Genomic DNA, 21,592 nt, shown 5'->3' with positions numbered 1-21,592 from the left:
CTTAGTATTTTCAATATTGTTATTTCGACAACTGCTTGTAAATATTAAAATGTATTTTCTTATTTTAATATTTTTGTGGTCAATAATTATTTAGAAAAAAAACACCCAAATACTATTTACATTTATTTGATATGTTCACACATTGACATTGATAAAACTTTTCTCGTATCATATTATCTTCGCATGAAACAGCAAGAGCTCCACTTTAAATTGTATCCTTTTTAGTGCGCTATTCTTTTTCCCACAATATCCTTTGGTAATCACGTTTGAAGGAAAAAATCACGTTAGAGCTTTTTGAAAACTTCACTTTTTTGTTTGGCTAAATTTCTTCTCTACAAACGGAGAAGTGATTTTGTTCATAAAATCACGTTTAGAAGAAGCAATAATTTCTAGCTTCTCCGTTGCACTAACGTGCTTTTAGCCAATACCTTCAATATTTATTTTTCTTTTACCAACTTTATCCTTTATACATGTTATTGCATTATTTATAGAATTCTTATTATTCTTTTCTATATGAACTCTTTTTTTATTATTTATTATTTATATTTTTTATTAATTTTTTATTTGACATTATATATTTTTATAGTTATAATTTTTGTGTATTGTATTTATTATTATTTTTTTATAATAGAATTTATTGATCCAATCAGGTAAAATAAATTAAATAAAAAAATTAATCATAAATAATAATAATAGTTAAAAATTATAATGTACTAAAAAAGAGTACTAAGAGTATTAAAAATATACTATATAAAAAACATATAAGAGAAAAGTATAAAAAAAATTAAACATATATAAAAAAATAATATTATAATTTAATGTCATGTCCTTTTAAGTAATTATCTATCTAGAAGTGATTTTAACTAATATTATCCAAACAATATTTATTTTATCAAAATCAATTTTGGTAAAGAGTTGCCAAACATAAATCATGTTAACACAAACTTACTTCTATCCAAAATCAATTCTATAAAATCACTTTTATTCAAACTCCAGTTTCACCAACCACAATCCAAACACACACATATCTTTTTCCTACTTTATATATCATGTTATATTATATATTCATTAGGGGGAAAATCAATGTTAGCGATTATTATTGGATTTGGATCCTCTAAATTTTGAATTTCATTTTAAAAGATAAAGTTTGATTTCTTACTATTTATTTTATAGGTGGAACTAAGAAAAAATATAAGAGAGAAATCATTCAAGAGTGAAAGATCACATAATTTACCTTCTAAAGTGAAAATTCAAAATGTAGAGGATCTAAGTTTTTTTTTTGGTTGCCCATGGTATCTCCCAACTCGACAGGTTAAGGACTAATCCGTCGTGGATCTGAGCTCCATTTAAGGGTCTGCCGCTGGCCAATGGGTTGCTGCATGCACAAGGCGGGATTCGAACCCCAAACACTTGCTTAAGCGGATGAGTGAGCTAACCACTCGACCAACCCAAGTTGATTTTTTTTTGGACGTGGCTTTGGGCCAGCAGTCCGACCCAGCCCAAAACAACAGAAACAATTCGCCGCGCAACCCAACCCAGTCCCCGCATGTAATACCCTAATTAGCCTAAGCTTTACCTCGCGTCGTAAAGCAAAGGTTAATCAGAGATTACGACAGTTCTAAGCTCATACATATAATATATATAGAAGGAATAGTATAATCTAGAAGTCCGATGAAGGATATAGCTCAAAAACAGGATTCCAAAGCGCCAAACGTACTACGAAACTACTAACTTAAAGCATAAGAAATAGATGTGATACAAACAAGATAATAGTATAATAGTGTAATATCATAATGAACTAGCCACGACTCGCGGAGTTTAAGCCGGCTAGCCATATACAGACCATACAGAAACCTGACAGTTTAAAAACAACTTATACAAGTTTTTCTCTCATAATACAAGCCTCTAGGCAAAGACAAAATACAAAAGGAGAGATGTATAAACAAGATAAACCAAAAAGACTCCAAAAGAATCTAAGATCCTCCACTTCTGTCACCATCCAAAGCAACTCACCTAGGTGGGTTGCGACCTGCATCTGAAAAACACAACAGAAAATATGGTATGAGAACCGGAGGTTCTCAGTATGGTAACAGTACCCAGTGATGTAGGATATAAGACTCCGGGACGCCAAAGGCAATCCTAAGCTCCATATCTATCACAAGATTCAACTTAAAGCATTCTAAAACAAATAAGCATAATCATATCAACCTTAACTTAAATAAACCAGGTAATCTATCTTAGGGGATTTCTACTCTAACCAAACACCGCTGTCCCACAGCCTTCACCAACCGATCCTCCATGCGATTCCATCGCCACCGCCTTCCGAACCTCCTCAATCCCAGTAGAAAACACAGGTAATATACAATGCAAGTAAAACACAAGTAGAAGCATATAATGCAACAATTCAAATATCAAATAGGCATGTTATACAAATAGGCAAACCATTTCAAATAGGCAAAGCATGCAAACAGATAGGAAATGCATATGATGAATGCCTGCCCTACTAGCTGTGATATCACATTGTCGGTTCAACTGCCAACCTGACACATCTCCATGGAGACGTCGCCCTTTGGAATTCTCATATGGGAACCCCCGAGATATAGTGCTCGGATCACTGTCCAGGTACCGGCGCCTGCACACTCCATAGATCCGAAGGGATGCGAGTGAGATACTCTTGCCACAGACCTCACATCTCAACGCAAGCGGGACGAACCACTGCCCTTACGCCACCGCCGCTACCTCGACAGGCGGGATCCAACCGCCGTCCCTGCCGGGCGCATAGCGTCTCATAATCTCAATATAAAATAATGGTACAGTAGTTTTCAGAAAACATTTTCAGTATAACGTGGATCCATCAATCTCATTCAGAGTCCTCGACTCATCTCAACCACCGTCAATCCGCAATTCAGTTTCCGAACATCAACAATTCATAATTTCTCATCTCATATATCAATCACCCTTCTCATGACATCAAACCATCCTCAGCCCACTAGAAACCTAGGACTCTGTTTTCTAAGTTTTCCAAATAATCATCAACTAAAACCTTTAGGTTATATCCCATGGTCTAATACTCAAAACCAAGCCCAAAAGTCTTAAAATGGTGTTATAGAAGCTTACAAGACCTTGTTGGGAAGGTAGAATAATTGAAAACAAGTAAAATTTGAGAAACAGGGTGTGTGCAGCCGCACAGGGGTGTGTGCATGCGCACGCCCAGGAAGTTTTAAAAGTGTGCGTGCACACAGGGGTGTGTGTACACACGGATACTGAAATTTATAAAGTCTGTTCACTCACACAGGGTGTGCTAGCGCCCCCAACAGACTCCCCTTCCTGACTTGTGCGCGCACGGGGTGTGTGCGTCCGCACAGGTCGCAGTTCTCCAATGATGTGTGCGCGCACCAGCTGTGCTAGTGCTGCAACCAGTGAGCACTTCCCTGCCTGTGCGTGCGTACGTCCGCACAAAACGAAATTTTTACAGGGTTGTGCACGCACACAAGGCTGTGCGTGCGCACACATCAAAAATCATAAAATTCTGCAACTTAGCAAAATTTCAGATTTTTAACACCAACTTTGAAGGATCATAACTTCCCCTACAAAATTCCAAGTTTTCACAAACTTTATATATCTTTAATTCTAAACAAATTTCATCAAATTTTGAAAATCGAGGCAAACGTTATGATCAGACAAAGTTCACCAAAAATTCCTTTTTACCCAACTTTCACATGTACCCAAATTTACCAAATTCACAAGTCACATCCAACTAGATCAATACCAAACTTCCATTTCAAGCACAATCTGCCCTTTTTAAATTACATTGCACCATTCTCAATCATCAAACACCAAATATATGACACTAAGCTCAATTGTTCCCCCAACACATTTACCAACCATCAATTTATTCCTATCAATTCTCACCATCAATTTCATTCATACTTATATCAATATCCAACCACATACAATCATTCAAATCATCAAACATCATAACTCAACATCGTTATTTCCCAACAAAACAACATCAATTTAGCATAACTTCAACCAACTATCATCAACAACCATAAAAATTCAACATATCCTATAGGTCACTAGGTTAAGTGTCTATGAATATTATATACTACATAGAGAAAACCGAAACCATACCTTGGCCGATTCCCTATATGTACCAAAACTCCAATTTAGCACAAACAAGCTCCCAACCACAATCCAAGCTTTCAATTCCACTCCAATAAGCACAAATAAATTTCCAATAGCTCCCAAAGCCACAATAATCAAACTATATGCATATAAATCACCTCAAATCAACCTAGGGTTCCAATTAAATATAAATTCACGAGGGTTTAATGGCTCTTACCTTTTTCAACAGATTTAATAGCAAAAATCCAAGGCTAAGCAAGGATTAGAGCAAACCTAAACATCCAAAATCACAAAAACTTACTTAATCACAAACCCTAAGAACTGAAATTTTGGAGAGAAGAATAGAAAAGATTTCGTGGTTACCTCTCCAATTTTCTGTACGGGTTTTATAGAGCTCTTCACGAGAAACGCGTAGCCACAAACGGTGCGACGATCGGAACTCTCTAGCTCAATATATGAGCTTCGGAAGATTGAAATGAATAGTGAAAATGGAGGTTCTCTCCTTCTTCTTCTCAGCTGGTGTGGTGTTGTGTTTATGTGTGTTATGCTGAAATGGGTTCACTTATGAACCCTTTTATATGTTGGGCTTGGCCCAACTTCGGGCCAAATTTTTAAAATTAACGTCCGGTTTTCCATTTCTAATGTTTTTCTAAGGTTTTTGATGGTTTTCACTTTTTCTCGTGCGGTATTGGGTTGACTTGAACCGGTTCAACCGGTTCAACTGCCGGTTCGTAGTTTTTTACGGTTTTTCGCAGAAAACACATTTTCTGACTCAAAAAAACCCACTGAGTCCAAAAATCACCTTTAAATCCTCAAATTCTCACTCTAACTTTTTGGAATCTAATTTGGATAATTAATCACTTAATTAACCGATTGATTAGTTACGGTTCTTACACCGCACCCGACCCAGATGAAACCCGACCCTACTGGAACCTTAGCTTTGCTCTTCGTCTCCTTCACGCTGAGTTCTGCCACTACTATTGCTGCTTCCTTCAGCTCACCTGAGGTTTGATGCATGTTCCTGATTCCAAGCGCCACCTTTCTGGATGCCATTGTCATCCCTAATCTGGAGGATTTCCTTCTGAATTAGGCCATTGCTGCGCCTCACCGAGGATGCACCTTCCTGACCTGCAACCCCTTTCCTCCCGCTATATGCCATTCCGCACGCCATTCCGCTTTCCTTGGGCTGCAATTGGAGCTGCCCTGAAGCCCCTGGCGATTCTGTGACTTGATGATCGCTACCACTTCTCTGCCATAACGCGTTCTGCGACTCTGTAAGATCGGCTGCGCCCCCACCTCGGTCCATGTCTGCTCTATTGATGGCGTCCTTGTGGTTATCGTTGGTAGGTTGGTGCTTTGCTGTGGGTCGATGTTGCTCCTCGTCTTCAGCTGCTTGCTTGTCTCGAGTTTCCGTTTCCACCCTCCCAGGTAACCCTTTTTCCATATGAAGTCCCTAATGCTGGTTGAGTCGAAAACCTTGTTGACTTGATTCTGTATACCTTGATTATGCTGAATTGATGCGAAACTTGCTTCTGTTCTGATTGTATTCCTAACTTGAGTAGGTGGATTCGTTGTCCACTGTCTCCGTAGTTCATTCCCCGCTGCCATCGCTGCCAGTTGGTGAGCTAATTTGTTGCCATTCCTTGGAGTCCAGGTAGCTCCCACATCTGGAGTCTCATCCAGCAATTGGAGAATGTCTCGGATGATTGCATCTGCTTCCGCTATAGGCATTTTTGCCTTGATTGTCTGAACCAGAGGTAAGCAGTCTGTTTCAACACTATGGGTTTTGGGCCAACAGCAAGTAACAAATGATGGGCCCAAAAGAAAGGCCCAGTTTTAATCACCATCTAGTTGAATAGTTTGGGCTGGTTGTATCTCGCCAGTGTCTATAATACATATTTGACAAAAATGAAAAAACCAGGACTTTTGCCTCCTACTGGTTGTGTGATACGTTATCACTTGAGTTATGGAATAATAATTAACTTAGAGAAATTTGAAATGTTTGATGAAAAAACAAATTGTCACAATGTAATCTTTTAGGATCATTTTAACGTTTAACTTATGTTAGTGTGCAGTATAATATTTCATTTTATTTTTTGCTTGCAATATTCAACTTAAAGCCATTAAAAATAGGATAAACCCATAATTTGTGTGGTTTTAACTTTTGATAAAAAAAAAAACTCATAATAAATTGAAAAAATTTTGCCTTCTAATATGCATATATAGGATTTATGAAGAGTAATTCTGAGCATAGAAAAAAAATAAAGCAATTTTTATTTATTTTGAATATGTATTACAGAAAAAAAAAAAAGGAAAGCTACTTATTATAGACATAGCACTCTCCAAGATAACCAAGAAAAGTATCAAACTATTAATTATGAACAGAAACTTATTTAGAGATATTTATTAACTAAAAGTAATTGATTAATATACCTTCTATATTCCCCCACAAATTCAGAGTGGTTTATTGTGCAAATTGAGTTTGTTCTTAAACTTATCAAACAGGATAATGAATAACGGTTTAGTAAGAACATTAGCTACTTGTTCATTAGATGGTATATGAATGACTGAAATTAGACCCTTCATTACAATTTCTCTAACAAAATATAAGTCCAGGTCAAAGTGCTTTGTTTGCTGATGTAGAATAGAATTGTATGCAAGCAATACTGCTGATATATTGTTGCAAAAAATACTTGGTGAGGTGAGACAAGTCTGTTGCATTTTAAAAGGTAAATTCTAAATCCAAGTTAATTCTGCAAAAGTTGCTGTTAGTGCTCTAAACTCAGTTTCTATAGAACTTTCTATTGATTGAAGCTTGTTTGGTACATTTCTATAAAACCAGATTATGACCATAATAGATGTAATAACCTGTTGTAGACCTCCTATTATCAAGGTCCGAAGCCCAACCAGAATCTGAAAAAGCAGTAATTCTCAAATCAATTGACTTATAAAAATGCAAAGCTTGATCACTAATGCTAGCAAGATATTTTAAAATTCTCTTGACTGCACACCAGTGATCTTGATAAGGTTTAGCCATAAATTGGCTTATTTTATTCACTGAAAAAGCAATGTCAAAGTCTTGTTATAGTAGCATATTTGAGGCCTCCAACAATGCTTCTAAACAGGGTTGGATCCTCGAAGGGAACATTGCCTCGAAGAAGAACCTCCTTAGTAGCATGCGATTTAACCAATACAAATCATGCCAAAAAAATATACATTATTATCTTTAGCAAACCTAGAAACACTGATGAGATTGTTAGCAATTGAAGGCACATGTAATAAGTCATAGAGTTTATATTTTTTATAAATAGGAATATGATTCAAACTAGAATACCCAATATATTTAATATCCATACCTGTACCATTACCTATGTAAACTTGTTCATTTCCATGATAGTCTTCAGAGTGGTGAAAATTGGATAAGTCTAATGTGCAATGATGTGTGGCTCCACTATCAACATACCACGAAGAATCAGCAACAGAAATAGGTATAGTATAAGGGCTTTTGGGTTATGGAAAATGGTGGTGGGGGAAGAGCAGTGTGCGTGGTGGGAGAGTTTGTATGTTGTTGAGCATGCTGAAAACCTTGATCAAATCTGAAATAGCAGTAACAAGTCACATGCCCTAATTTTTCACAAATTTGGCACTGTAGTCTTGTGAAATCGGACCAAGATCCTCGTCCTCCTCTAGTTCCTCTTCCTCATCGACCTCTTCTTCCGAAAGTACCTCTTCCAGAATTGTTAGAGGCTGACCTACCATAGCTAAAAAGATCTTAAGAGCCATGAGTTCCTCTTCTATAAGTAGAAGATTCTAGGCTTCTTGAACTTGATGATGTGGTTTGTGTAAAATTAACTTGAACCATATTTAATTTTGGCTTGTGAAAGTGTTCGATAATGTCTTCGTGAGCCATCAGTAATGCTTCAGGATCTGGATAGAATATGGGGGTTCTTTGGCAGTAACAAATGTGATGAATGATAGTGGTGAACCTACAGCTGCTAAAGAGTTAGCAATCTTCTTGATTTGAAGTAAAGACTCAGATGTGGATCCTTGCTTTTTCACTATTTTGATCTGCATCTGGAGTTGGCGAATTCGAGCTTTGGTCTGTGAAGCAAAGTATGTATGAACACGACTCCAGGTATCATGGACAAATTGACAACCAAGAACTCGATGCTTGAATGAGGAGTCCATGGATGCAAAAAGCCAGGAAGTGACATTGTAATTATTTACTCGCCATTTTTTGTAGGGCTTTGATTCTGTATTTGTTGTTTCATCTGCTGAAGATGCAAATCTTGAAAGAACTTCTCTTTTTTCAAATGATCCTGAAGTTGTTGTCCACAAATTGTCAATGTTGCTAAGTGCTGCCATGTGAAGAAGTTAGTTTTGGCGAGTTTTTCAGAAAAGGGAACAATAAATGGTTTGGTTGGTGGGGTGGTGGTGGTGCCAGAGTTGGCAAGAACGAAAGCTGAGTTTTTAGAAGGGAGATCGTCTATAATTTTATCCATCATGAATCGATGACTCTTGATACCATATAAAATTTATGAAGAAGAGTAATTTTGAGAATAGAAAAAAAAAAGTAATTTTTATATATTGAGGATGTGTATTCTAAAAACAATCCTGCTACGTTATCACTAGGGAACCTACCAATTTCTGCCAATTTTTATTGGGTTCGATCCCAAAGTCCACTTAAATAAAAAAGCCACATCCCAAATTAACCTAGGTTAATCCTAATGTCACTAGTTTACTACTCTAACTCTAATTTACCCTTTACTCATATGTTCTTACTGTTGAAACACTCTCCCAAATCCATCTCCACTTTCAGCGCCGCATAGCCATCCGCCTTACCGTCTTCGCCGGTCGCCGCCGTCAACGGAAGTCAACGCCGCCGGAACACCAGACAGCGCCACTCACGAGTACGTTCTCACATTCGCCCAAGTGTCGCCGTCGCTGCTGCATGTCACCGTCAAAAGTGATTTGAAGACGCATTGAGTTGTCTATCCTTTAACCCGACGCCGCATCCTAGCTCCGCCTCAACACACGCCACAGCTGAACTCTTCCGGCCTCGTGGAGTCACTAACAATGCCACAACTGTTTGGCCAATGCATCCCCCACCCAGCACCTCCCCCTGTCTCACGTCCGAGCCCGCCTCACAGCGTGTCTTCCCTCTGGCACCGGTGCAACAGTAAGAGGTAAGTGGGTCTTCAAAGTTTTCACTAATTGCTGGTACTGGTTTCATTTGTGAGCATTACATTGGGGTTGAGATTGATTCAATATGGTGCTGAGTCTGTTGCATGTTTTATTTAGAAAATTAGAAATGGTGAATTAAGAGTTTTTTTTGTTGACATGGTTCCCTGTACTAAGATGGTTTCTTATACTGTTATCAATTATTTGTGAACATTACATTGGGGTTGAGATTGATTCAATATGGTGTTGAGTCTGTTGCATGTTTTATTTAAAAAATTAGAAATGGTGAATTAAGAGTTTTTTTGTTGACATGGTTCCCTGCACTAAGATGGTTTCTTATACTGTTATCAATTATTTGACAAAAATACTGTTATCATGATTTTATGTTGTTATCAATTACTTAAGAGCTCTTATGTTGATATGGTTTTTTTTTCTATGCATTTTGATTGTGTTATGGAATCTGAAATATAGTTGTGGTCCCCCTCCTATACAATATTGTTGCCATTCTCAACCTTTTTGTTGCTTTTCCCCATGTTTTGGTTTTAATATTCTTTTGAATAATTTAGTAATATATTTAATTTAGTATATATGTCTCCCAACCCCATCAATAGTTTAATTTGTGGAGCCTATCTCTGTTAAATTATTCACTACTCATGAAAAAATAACAAATTAAAACAGTGATGATGAGCCTTATGACGATTCCTTTTGATATGTTACATTTTTTTCTTCTATATCTAGCTATGTATGTGTTATCTTTCATGCATTAACATGCTATTGTGAGCCTCATCACGTTAATTTAGAAAACTTTACCTCAGATGTGTCTTCACATCTCTTTTTAAAATTACAACTTAACTTGAATTGTATGCATATCTCAGTTACTTATTTGTTCAATTTACTTTCAACAATTGTTTATAATTTTTTATCAATAAACTAGATCTAGATATAATAAATACAGGTTTAAAGTAGGAACAATTTGCATAGGTTATTGTGTCTTGTGCTAAATTTTATTATGACACACACAACAGTAGTAAGTAGTACTAAATCTTTTTGCTTTTTGAGCAAGTTGACATGTTAATCAATTTAGTTTATAAGCTTTTAATTATTGTCTTGCTCTTTAGAAGTAAAAAGAAAGTATAAAAGTAACCTTCTGATTAATAAATGCTTCATGCATCAAATAATAATTCACTGAATAATTAGTCAAAAAATTTGCTTTAAAAACACATTTGCTTGTTTTTCAATTAACGCTTGCGATTTCATCCTCAAGATATAATTTTTCTTTTATTATGTGTGCATTGTAGTACAATTGCTATTATCTAGTGAAGTATTGTATTGTAGTTCTCCTTCATTTGAACTCTAATAACATAATTTCTATGATTGTAATTCTAATTCTGGTAATATTGATGTGCACGCATATTACTTGTGCCTTTAGCGTTACAGTAATTCTTTGATTAATATAGGTGGTTTTTGAATTACTTTATGTCTTCTTATCGTTGTACTTGAGATCTAGTTAATCTAGAAAATAAAAAGCTAAAACACAGTTTTCTTTGGGGCTGAATTGTATTTTGTTTAATTATCTAGTACTTAACTTTATTTCATCATGTTCTTGTACCGCTGACTTAGTTGAGTTTGGAGAAGAAAAGACAACTTCAACCCTGGACATAATTTTTAGACTGTTGCAAGAAATCAACTTCAAGACATGGGAAAGCCGGTTTACATCATTCAGAAACTTGTGTTTCATTCTAATTTAGCATTTTGTTTGTTTCTGAAGGACTTGTTTTATGTTGACAGAAATTATTAGAGACAAGGTTCTCACCATGCTACATCGCAGATTTGTTCAAAGATCTGGAAACAAACCAGGCCCAAGCAAAGCTAGATGAGATAGAAGCAATGCGTTTTGGTTTCCTGAAGCTAGTCCCAAAGTGGCATGTTAAACAAGGAATAATGGTGATGTTGGCCAAGACCTACGACACTGAAACGAGCACCCTCAGTGTAGATCATGGAATCATCCGCATTGGGCCCGAGCTATTCCAGTGTGTTTTTGGAATTCCGCCCGATGGTGAGTATACCTTTATCTGTTACGCAGCATTCAATTAGTTAAAATGGTTTCGATCTCCGTGGTTTTTCCTTTATTCTTCCTATTCCGCTGATCATTTTACACTATTTTATACACATCCATGTTGCAGTTGATGACTTCCCACCATTCGACGGCGGGAATGCTGCCCATGTCTTAATAAAAGAAGATTTCACCAGTTGAAAACTATAAAGCTGAGGCATTTTGTCAACTAGTGTGCTATGGATACTAAAGATGACAGGATGGAGTTCAGAAGGCATTTCATCTTGCTTGTGCTGAAGATGTTTCTGTGTCCAACTGTGCAACATGTTATCTCACCGTGACACATCGATACAATACTTGATGTATCTAATTCCGGAAGATACCGTTGGCTGTTGCATATTTTCAAATCGTTAGAACAGGGAATTAGGAAGTACCAACGTAAAAATAATAAGTCTTGTGAGGGCTGCATGTTTGCCTTGCTGGTAACCTTTTGAATTCAAAATGCATTGTAATCTGACTAACCCTTGCATCCCAAAAATTAAGTTGTGTATGTAATATCTCCAAGTGTTGTACTTCCAGAAGCTAAAGCATGGTAAACTCGAGAATTATCAAGAGCCTGAGTTGTGGCTTTCTGCATGGACTGCCGAGGAGCTTTAGCGCTATGGCAGCAACTGTTCAACCTGAGGTATTTATAATTCGAAGCTCGTTTTCTCATGTAATTAACTGCACGTGCCCTTTTGAAGACCTGGCATTTATGGTTGTGCATTGAATTATTAATTACTCTGATTTGCCGGTAATGAGTGTGTCTTTTGTTATAACCATATTTTGGTGTGTTATTGCTGGATGTGTCTTTAGCTGTATGTGTCTTCTGACCAGTTGATGACCCAAAACAAGATTGCAGCGAACCCAGCGGGAACGATAGTGGGGTCATGGAAGGTGCCACAAGAGAGGATACAATGGGCACAGGTCTTGAAAGAGAAGACGCGAACCACACAATAAGACCTGAGGGGTGCAGAAAAGTGAGTTAAGATTACCATTTAATAAATCTTTTTTTTACATGTCTTAAACATAAATCAAGAGAACATTACAGCTTATTTTTTACCTTTTGCTGCTAATACCATGCTTATTATTCCTTAAAGAGACGTTGTATACATTTAAGTTGTGTTGTTAGTGTGAATTGAAGGCACTATGTGCTTGTTGGGAATGAATAGTTTGGTGTTGTAAATTCAGGGATCTGATCGCAGAGAGGGTTTTAGAAACGGACCGATGGACACGGATGCACATGCAATTGCATCGGAAGGTGATGACGATGACGACGAGCCCATTGCAAAGAGACTGCATCGAAAACATGATTGGACAAGGACACCTCAATCTTGTATGACAGAAGGGGAGACCGGAACGACTAGCGAGATAGACAAAATAGAGAACCCAAAAGTGAGTAAAATGTTACGTTTTAAGAATTTGTATGTTGCATGTTTCCAAGTTAGAACACGAGCACGGGTTTAACTTATGTTTAAACAAGTTACTGTTGATGCCATGTTTCGATAAAAGCTATATGATATTCTGTATTAGTTTATCTTGCGTTCATTGTGTGATGTGAATTCACTTTGAGGTTTTTGTGTACCACTAGTTTCATGTTTCGGTTTCAGGGATCCGACATGAAGGCGGGAATTAGTAGCACCTCAGTAATAAAAAATGCTCATTCAATTACATTCGACAAAGATGACGATGATGACCAGCCCATTGGCAAGAGACTCCGCATCAAAATGCACCAAAGAAAAACACCATAGCATCAGAGGACAGAATTGAAAATCATCACAACCAACCTGCCAGAAACAACAAAGCAACCAACCAAGACGGATGATCTTGAACCAAAAGCTCTGACAACAGCATTGGTTGAGTATTCAGGAATTGAGGGATATTCTAGTGAAAAGCTATGGGTAGATATCGAATGACGTTACCCATTGAGACCATTAGCGTCAATCGAATCCAAACAATTATTCCAAAAGGTTCTTCCTACCGCACACCTAGTCCACAGTGCCCATCATTCTCACTTGGGATGACGCAGATCTTTAAAACACCCGCACTATCCCCCCTCGACCCATTCATCCGTTACTTCGGGGACAGAAACTCATTGAGTGGGATGAACAAAGAATCAGAGGGTAGGGTGTGGACACATCTCTTGATATCCAGTAAACAGTGGCGTCGTATGAGGGTAGACCACACCTAGTGCTGGCAAGGGAGGACTTATGCACGCTGAGACCACGTGCTTGGCTCAATAACAATGTATGCAATCCAAAATCTTGTTAATCCAATTTGTTTTGATATCATATTTTGGCGACATTTATTCTTTACAATCTGGTTAAACAGGTCGTGCACTAGATGTGTTATGCATTCAATTACTCAGGGTTAAGAAGATTCATGCATGACTTCTACTGTGTGTGTACGGGGATTCTGGTAAGGATACTTTTATATGAATCATTTATGTACATTGAAACTTATGAACAACTGCATATTCATCTTTGGACAGGAAATGCTGTTGGTCCCAAAGAATATGATGCAATTTTAGGACGGGTCAAATCTGGTGTATGTGGGATTGGGTGAACACTTTGGTGCTGATACAAGGTATTTTGACAAGGTAACAACTTCAAAGAGAAAACGGGTAAGTCTATTTGTCATATGATAAGTTACTATCACGTTGCACCCGAACAATGGCTATGTATTTTTCTTTATAAGTGCACGTAATATGCCTAATTACAATTGTATATTGTTGCAATAGTTTTTCTCTGTATGTATAACCCATCACTGGTGGGTGTATGCATTTGATGTATCTGGAATAAGACTGTTTGTACTAGATAATTTACACAATAAACCACATGATACAGCACGGAGCAAGCTAGATGCATATCCGGTACCACAACATCTCATCACTCTTAGTCTCTATTTAATTCTTGTTATTATATTCTGTTTAAGTGTTTTGAATGTGGTTTAGGTGAGGCTCATTGAAGACATAGCACAGGTGGCCATCCCCACTTATAAGCCCACTCAACAAGGGCTGCCTTGCACATATGCCACTATTCCAATATAACCAAATGGGTGAGTCCCCCGCAAAATCTTCAAATGTATTAATTGTTAAGTTTTATTTAAATACATTTCGGTTATCCTAATACAGTCCGTTATTTTCATTCACATAGTTTTGATTGTGGGGTGTGCGTAATAAAATTCATGGAGTACTGGACCAAAGGCGGGAGTATGAATGACTGGGATTATGTGAGCTTCCAAATTCTAGCTCTAACTAACTGATTTTTTTAACACGTCACTGTCTATACCTAGATGCAGTCATTTAACTGATTTTCACATGCATGTGACTATCAAGTTATATAGGTTGGAAATAATGCTTGACATCATCCTATGTCACAAAAATTCAGTCATTAGAGATGCTTTGAATGCCCTTGACAGCCGTGCTTGACCTCCTGTGCATTGCAACTAACCAAGGAACAAACATAAGGAGGTTAGGACACCGTTCACAGCACCTAGCACAAAAAGCATGCTTCGACAAGCTGCAAGAATGCTGAAGAAAAAGACGATCAAAAGAAGATAAACATGGGAAGAAAAAAGGTTGCATATTACATTCTTGTTTACCTAGGGCAAGGATATCCTCACATTCTGAGCTATATTTTGTTGGGACTATATATTTTTCTTGTATTACAGAAAGAGACAATTTGTTTTGGATTCTTATGCTGTTAGCGAATAGTTGTTTTTTGAACCTTATTGAACTTTGTTGGTTATTTCAACGAGAATACATGCAATGTGGATGTGAATCTTGTCTTTTGCACCTTGGTTTGGGATAATTTTGTGCATAGACTCAACACCTGCTACACTTTGAAATTTTTTTGTTTCTAGTGGTTAATCATGTTGAGGTTTGACTGTCTTATCTTTGGAAATCTCTACTTAAGTTAGTTATGTATTGTTAGTAATGTATTGTTCGCAGGTGCCTGAAAACAAAACTGTTTGCTGATGGAAGTGTCTTGATATATATGTGTCTTCAGTTGCAGGTATCTATCTTAGTCCTGTATTGTTCACAGGTGTGTCTTTTCACAAATGTGTCTTCTGATGGAAGTGTCTTTTTCCGAAGTGTCTTTCGAGTTTTGTTTAACCATGGATGTGTCTTCTGTTGGAGGTGGCTATCTTAGTCGTGTATTGTTCGCAGGTGTGTCTTTTCACGGATGTGTCTTCTGGTGGAAGTGTCTTTTGCCGAAGTGTCTTTTGAGTTTTGATTAACTATGGATGTGTCTTCCGAGGGGCGTTTATATTTTTGTCGTGTCTTCTTCGGAGGGGTCTAGATATGGATGTGTCTATAGATGGATATGTCTTCTGTTGGAGGTGTCTTATGCGAATGTGTCTTTCGTGTTTTCATGTAATCGCGAATGTGTCTTCCAAGGGTCGTGCCTAATATCGTCGTGTCTTCTTCGGAGTTGTCTAGGTATGGATGTGTCTTATACTTTTCAGTAGTTTAGGACAAATCACAAAAACAAACCAAAAGGAGGAGTAAATTACACTATTCTACCAAAATAAAAAACGTTACCTGGATCTCTTAAAACCACCATCTTATGTAATTCGAATGAGTCAAATTTGAATTAGAAAAATCAATAGTAATTCGAATTAGACCAGTTTGATTTAGTTGGGTTGTTAGTAATTCGAATTAAACCAATTCGAATTATACATGCCTGCAGTCGTAGTGTAGTTCGAATCAGAGTGATTCGGATTATGCATGGATGTAACTTATGGTAGTTCGAATGAGAGGGATTCGAATTATGGAAGCATGTAGCGAAGGGTAGTTCGAATCAGATAGATTCGAATTATGCATGAGTATGTTCGAAGTTGGCTGCTTCGAATTATCAAGCCACCCACGTGAATTCCATGACATAAATCTAATCCATGCAATTATTTTAATACACCAACAATTATATCTATTTGGAGCCAATACTAAATCAAATTCAATTAGTTCGATAATACGAGTTTATGAAAAAAAAATGACATTTTATAAAGTTTAAAAATTTTTATTATATGATAGGTTAGTAACGAATACATTACAAATTTTATAGTACTCATCGTAAAAATGTTTAATTTAATAATTGTTATAACAATTTTAGTTGTACTTCGTTACAAAATAAATAATTACAATAATTTTTTTATAAAATTTCCTTAAAAGATACCATGAGTATTATAAAAAGTATCTTGAATCGATTTACATAAATTGACTTACAAATTTTTATAGTACTCATAAAATCTTCTAAAAAATTTTTACATTTTATAAAATTATTTACAATAATAATAATAATAATAATAATAATAATAATAATAATAATAATAATAATAATAATAATAATAAGGTTTAAACATACTTTATTATATCAGGTTAGATAAAAATTAAACTATTTAAATAAATAATTTGGTGTTTAGAAGTCAAGCATTAGAATAGATTTTTGGGAAGTATTTATCATATTTTAAATTCATAATTATGTAAGTATGTGAAGGATTTATTTTTTAAATTATGTTTTAAAATTAAATGGCTTTCAATATTATTAGATTGTCCTATTTTTAAATCGGTCAAGTTATTTTATATTTATATATTGTAATTATTTATTTTGCAATGAGTACAACTAAAATTTTAATAACAATTATTAAATTAAACATTGTTACGATGAGTACTATAAAAATTTGTAATGTACTCGTTACTAACCTATCACATAATAAAAATTTTTAAAATTTATAAAATACAATTTTTTTTCATATACTCGTATTATCGAACTAATTGAATTCGATTTAGCATTGTCTCCATATAGATATAATTGTTGGTGTATTAAAATAATTGCATGAATTAGATTTATTCTATAGAATTCACGTTCAACTGATATTTATAATCTTTTTTTTATACTTTTTGTAATATATTTTTTTATATTATATAGTATTTTTTTTAATATTTTTGGCAAATATTTCACTAATTTTAAATACTAAAAACTAAATTCTAAAGCTTAAATTTTATAATTATTTATATACGTAGGGGGCTTGATAATTCGAATTAGCCAACTTCGAACATACTCATGCATAATTCGAATTTATCTGATTCGAACTACCCTTCGATACATGCTTCCATAATTCGAATCTCTCACATTCAAACTATCATAAGTTACATCCGTGCATAATTCGAATCACTCTGATTTGAACTACACTACGATTGCAGGCATGTATAATTCGAATTGGCTTAATTCAAATTACTAGCAACCCAACTAAATCAAATTGGTCTAATTCGAATTACTATTGGTTTTCCTAATTCGAATTTGATCTAACTCACACCTTTTTGGGTTAGTAACCGTAACATAATAAAACATAGCCTAAATTAAATAAATTTACTTGCCTTTGTCCTCCACTTTAATAGCACTTAACATTCATGATTATTTTGTGAAGCTAATTCAAACGTAACAAACTTGTAACAGTATGATCATATTAGTGGATAAAAAAACTCAATAAGTAATGGTATATCCTCAGCTTAACAATGTTAATTAAATAAAAAACTTGAATACTTTGTCAAAGATAAGTGAAAAAAAGGTAATAATAAAGAAAGAAAAATGTCGATACAAATCTATAATCAAAATTCATCTAAGTATGCCGAAAAGAGTTTAACAAAGACAAGAATCTGCCATGTTCCTGTGATTTATTCGCTCTCACAGCAGAATCCACCACTATATTTGGATTGATTGCTTCATTATTTTCCTAAAAAAAACAAACATTCATAAACAAAAAGTAAATAACAGTTTCAACTTTATCCATCAAGTCATGTTAATAAGTGGTTCGAAACTAACGAAATGGTAAACACATACCGGAGGTGGATTCTTCTTCTTTCTTCACATAGATTTCTTGATGGAGGTGTCCAGTTCAGATCCAAGCCTCTTCAATCTCTGCTGACCCTTCATTGTGACATTTGAAAGACCTCAAATCTTAGAGGCACCAAGAGTGGGATCCTGCTGTGTCACCATGCTGTTCTGTGTAGTTGGAACACTTATGAACCCCAAGTTCGCATGATAATCAAACAACTTGGCCCTTAACTCATCAAGACCCGAATGTAACATGGCTGTTTCTTCTTCACATGTCACGAATTTTCGGGCAACATTAAAGAAGTGTGAACACAGTCCTCTAAATAAGTTGTGGCTTTCATCCGATCACTTCTCATTGTGGCTACTCTTGATGAAAGTGTGTTTGCACTTTACATTCTTGCTCCATCGAGGGAGAACATAGCAAGATGGTACTCTGTCTACTCCGTAATAAAAGAACACAGCAAGAAAGTGACAACAAAGAATACCTCTTGATTCAAACATGTTGCACTCACACCGAATCTTGTGTGTCACTGGGTCAAAATTGACACTGTTCGTCCAGGACCTAGGCTCCCTATATAGTAGGTATTGCTCGTTCACGGTCACACAAAACAAATCACCCTCTTGAGTCACACCACGGACTAAACAATCCCTTTTTTTCCTGAATTCCTATTGTACTTCCCTAAACTTAGAGGTTGTGTACTCACGCTAAAATTGTCTTTCAATTGTAGAGCTCGATGAACAGGGGACAACTCCTTTAGAGTCTGCAGCATTGTCCTCCAATTCCTTCTGCTCCTTGTTCCCAAGCACGTTGTCATACTCATACACGAGTTGAACCAGTCCACTCTTGCAATGCAAGTAACCACCGAAAAAGGTGTGCATACTCTCACTCTGTTGGGTACTTCTCATACCAGCCCAAAATTCCCCTTAAAAATAGATTGGAACCCACATTCGACGATCGTCGTAAAGTTCTACAAAACCAAAAGAAAACAAAGCACTAATCACCATCATGAACAATTAGCTACATCACAACACACGACTATAGACTTAGTGAACCAAGTAGACATCAACCTTTCAAACAGAGATATCCCATAAAAGTATCCAAATAGGATACAAATTATCCGATGACAATGGGACCTAAATTCGAGTATAGTTAAAACAGAGCCTGCATAACAAACCTACTATCCAAAAATAACATAAGAGCACAATACAAAACGAACCTAATAGGCATCTATTTTGCTCTAAGTTAAACTCAGCAATGAATGCACACCAATCCTTCTCGAAAGATTCCACAGACCGGGGATTCCAAATAGTGCCATTCATTCTAGCATCTATTTCTCTGTACTGAGTATATCCTCTAAGCTTATGTGGTATCTTCTTCATTATGTGCCATATGTACCATCCGTGGTGAGTATCTAGAAGGACATTCTTAATAGCACCAAACATAGATTTGCACTGGTCCGTGATGATAGTCTGTAGGGGACTTCCCATGTACTTTAACCATTGCTTAAAGACCCATTCAAAGCTACGAATTTCCTCATTTTCCAGCAAAGCACATCCGAGTAGAGTGGACTTGCTGTGATGGTTGACACCAACGAAAGATGCAAATGGAAGTGCATGCCTGCAATAGATCCAGCCAAAATGACTAGATCACGATAGTGCGAAAACATTAACCCTTTCAATAGAGGTAGAAACACAAACATACTTGTTTCTACTGTACGTTGTATCAAATGATATAATGATACTACGTCTCCATAATATTCATAGGACGCCCTGCATCTTGCATCTACCCAGAGGCGCACTCTTAAACTTGTTAGCTTCGTCCACATCAACTGCATAAAAGAAATTCAGGTTGATGTCTTTCATTCGCATGAAATAGCTAATCATTTCCTTCACATCTGCGTTTTCGTCAGTACAGCGCAGATTGCTTGTAATGTAATTTCTCACATTCTTTTCTGAGTAACCCAACTTTGACGACCCACCATCCTCGTTCTCTAGTGTGAGATAAGTTTTGTTGGGCCGTATGCCAACCTCATCGTTGTCCTGAATCACACACTTGGCATGCATAGTCAGGTCCCTGTACTAAGTGTAATGCACAGCTTGCTTAGCAAAACACGGGTGGGTATGCTTTAATTCTAATTTGGACACCATCTAATTATCCTTCTGCCTATCAAGCATCATGTACATCCTTGCTTTGCATCTGACTGTTGTTATTCTCTTTATTCGAGTTGCTGCCTTTACTCGAGACTCTTGAAAACTTTCACGATTGCAGTGTATCGATCGGTTAATGGGTATCCTTGATTCCTTCCTAGTCTTGTCAAAGTTGTTATTCCTAATCCTAGTCACGAACCCAACTTTCTTTGCATAATTAGAATAGAACTCTTGTGCACGCTGCAACAAAATAACTCTCAATCCTACATACGGGATTTCCTTGATTGGAATGCCAGTGTGATCCAGCAACTACAAATCCATTCAGAAAAAATATCATTCAACACAAAAAATACCCAAGTAATAAATTTCCAATATCTTGTTAATTTTGTGACAAGAATAAAATATATTTCACACATCATGATTCACTGTCGTAGCATCATCTTCTAATTGAATAACGTCTACAGATTCTTTCCTCTGAAATCGATAACCGAGGACATATCACAAAAAAAGATAACCATCCATTATTCGACACTCATAAAAACTCTTCCAACAAGCACTTATTCATTGATTACACTAACTAATAAACAACCAAAACTAACTGATATAAAACAACACTATCCATGTTCATATTTATAAAATAAAAATTAATTAAAGTTGCAAACATCAACTCAACATAGTGAATAAAAAGAATAATAAAACACATCAAATGTAGAAAATGTAACATCGTTCTAGCATAATTGAAAGAAAGAATATACACACCAATTCAAATTAAACAAACGAAATCGCAATCCTTCCAACAAAGCGTATCACTGTTAACAACTCAACAATAAAATAAAAAACACATTGCAAATAAACATAACCAAATATACTACTAAGACACAAATTACCTTATCCACACGTTGTATGTCATCTTCACTCAAAGACGAGACATTAACATCGGTGGAATTAGAATGATCACTCACATCAATGTAATGTGGTCCACTCACCTTCAACGGAGACACATACACTTTTCTCTTATGGATTTTAAAAACTATTTGTCCATGAGAGTGGTTGTTCACGTTGCCGGTGGTCTGTGAAGGCTGTTCACCTTGATCCTATGGAGGAGGAAGGCTATGGCTTAACGGAGGTGGAACGCTATGATTCAATGTGCATCCACAACAACGACGACACCTATGGTGGGGTGCGATAACGGTGCGTATGATGACTT

The 21,592-nt window shown here is 36.3% G+C and overlaps 2 protein-coding genes across 2 annotated transcripts; one reads left to right on the top strand and one right to left on the bottom strand.

The window, feature by feature from the left end:
• The first annotated feature begins 12,291 nt into the window (after nucleotides 1-12,291).
• LOC110267262 (uncharacterized) lies at nucleotides 12,292-13,152 on the top strand. The gene is made up of 3 exons (XM_088498415.1): nucleotides 12,292-12,381; nucleotides 12,593-12,796; nucleotides 13,012-13,152. Exons 1-3 carry the CDS (start codon nucleotides 12,292-12,294, stop codon nucleotides 13,150-13,152), a joined length of 435 nt encoding a protein of 144 aa, XP_088354541.1.
• A 5,790-nt stretch (nucleotides 13,153-18,942) lies between these two features.
• On the bottom strand, nucleotides 18,943-20,301 carry LOC148546756 (protein FAR1-RELATED SEQUENCE 5-like). The gene is made up of 3 exons (XM_088499341.1): nucleotides 20,045-20,301; nucleotides 19,634-19,855; nucleotides 18,943-19,135 (listed from the first exon to the last, which is right to left on the bottom strand). The coding sequence occupies exons 1-3, from the start codon at nucleotides 20,299-20,301 to the stop codon at nucleotides 18,943-18,945; spliced, it is 672 nt and encodes a 223-aa protein (XP_088355467.1).
• Between the last annotated feature and the right edge of the window lie 1,291 nt (nucleotides 20,302-21,592).

This window comes from Arachis ipaensis, chromosome B9 (assembly GCF_059453495.1).
Source record: "Arachis ipaensis isolate K30076 ecotype BB chromosome B9, ASM5945349v1, whole genome shotgun sequence".
NCBI classification, from domain to species: domain Eukaryota; kingdom Viridiplantae; phylum Streptophyta; class Magnoliopsida; order Fabales; family Fabaceae; genus Arachis; species Arachis ipaensis.
This window is presented reverse-complemented; position numbering and strand designations above follow the sequence as displayed.